The 1,827-nt window shown below is 50.2% G+C and overlaps 1 protein-coding gene across 1 annotated transcript; it reads left to right on the top strand.

Annotated features, from left to right (window-relative positions):
• The first annotated feature begins 301 nt into the window (after positions 1-301).
• EDB91DRAFT_508650 (CHAT domain-containing protein) lies at positions 302-1,519 on the top strand. The gene has a single exon (XM_041327518.1). It carries the CDS (start codon positions 406-408, stop codon positions 1,264-1,266), a length of 861 nt encoding a protein of 286 aa, XP_041168558.1. The 5' UTR covers positions 302-405; the 3' UTR covers positions 1,267-1,519.
• Positions 1,520-1,827: the final 308 nt, after the last annotated feature.

Genomic DNA, 1,827 nt, shown 5'->3' with positions numbered 1-1,827 from the left:
GAGCGAGCTGATTTCCAACGCCGCTGAGGATTCTGCAGCTATCACGGATAGAGCTGCTGCTGATCAGGCAGCAGTAGAGTACAGGAGACTTACGACGCGATGGGAAGCTACAGCAGGTGAAATCCGAAATCTCCAAGGTTTCTCGCGATTCCTGCTCCCTCCATCGTATGAAGAATTGCAAGTGGCAGCGTGCCATGGCCCAGTCATTATCCTTAATGCCAGTAAATACTCATGTGACGCCCTCATTGTCCCGACGTCAGGACAGCCCCACCATGTTCCCTTTCCGTCTGTCACTCTCACAGATCTAGAGATGCTCAAGAAGGACTTCGCCAGGGAGATACGGCACGCTGGTCTGATGGGCCCAACGGAGCCGAGGAAGGATTTGCGAGTAATCTTGAGGAAAATATGGGACGTGATCATGCTACCCCATCGTTGATGGTCCTCCAGCATGACCTCAAATTGCGGCGCCGGTCTCGAATCTGGCTGTGTCCCACAGCAGCCTTCACATCCATTCCTCTCCATGCAGCTCACCCCTTTCGGACCAAGGCAGATCGTTCTGGGCAAGAATCATCCCTAGAGGATCTTTACATCTGCTCTTACACGCCAACGCTGTCGGCTTTGATCCGGTCTCGACAGATGATGAAGAACCATGCGCCTCCATCCTTCGCGGCAATTGGGCAAAGTCAACCAGGTGCTGGGCAAGGCACGGTGCTCGCCGATGTTGACAACGAGCTTGAGCTCATCCATAAACTTGTTCCCCCCAACATCAAGTTCACCAATATATCTGGCGACGAGGCTACACAGGCAGGTGCACTTGATGCTTTGCGATGCAACACTTGGGTGCACCTCGCTTGTCATGGCAAGCAGGACCACGAGCAGCCATATCACTCACGTTTCGCCATGAGAGATAAACCTCTGAAGCTGCTTGACATCATGGAGAACAATGCTCCGCAAGCCGAATTCGCATTTTTATCAGCGTGTCATACTGCCGTCGGCGATGAGGAGACACCTGACGAAGTCATCCATCTCGCTGCTGGTCTACAATTTTCGGGGTTTAAGAGTGTCATTGGAACTCTTTGGGCGGTCGATGACGCTGTCGCAAAACACGTCGTTGAGGCTTTCTATCACAAAATGTTCGAAAATTTGGAGGACGGTGACATGGACTGTACGAAGGCGGCCTTGGCACTTAACCACGCTACGCGCACCGTGCCAAAGAAGGAAGTGCCGCTTGAGCAGAGAATGGTATTCATTCATATTGGTGTGTAGCTCCATATATATTGCTTTCATCGAGTACAGATTCATAAGTTCGAGTCGTTGATCCTTTGTTCTCTTTAGAGTCATCCATGTTGAACTTATAGTTGTTTGTAGAAATTTTCCTGATACATTATCTTGCCCTCTACGTAGTGATCTCCTTTCGCATTCTCGTCGGTGCTGTTGTCTGCTGTAGAGTCTGTAGCAAAATCACGAGGATTCAGGTGAACACTTCGTCTCGAGGGTCATGGTTGCCCAGACTCCAGAGTCCAGAGGCAGTCCTTTGCGGTCGCAACTACATATTTGAAGATCTAGTAGCGCTGCACTTCACCTTCGGCCTTATCGCATCAAGATCCAACACTATTTGTTTTCGATTTGCTCGCCCCCGAAACCCGGACGCGGCTTGAGCCATGACCCTTGGTGGTTCATGGGATACACAGGGGATACACAGTGCATCACAAAGATTTCGATAATTTGCCTGCGTCACTGGGCTGAATACATCAAGTTGAGGAATCAGCGGGTCTTGGTCGATAGTGTGTATAAATTATAAGAAATGTCAGGCAAACAAGAATTCCC

Source organism: Suillus paluster (assembly GCF_016628075.1).
Source record: "Suillus paluster strain FC165 chromosome Unknown EDB91scaffold_399, whole genome shotgun sequence".
NCBI lineage: Eukaryota > Fungi > Basidiomycota > Agaricomycetes > Boletales > Suillaceae > Suillus > Suillus paluster.
This window is presented reverse-complemented; position numbering and strand designations above follow the sequence as displayed.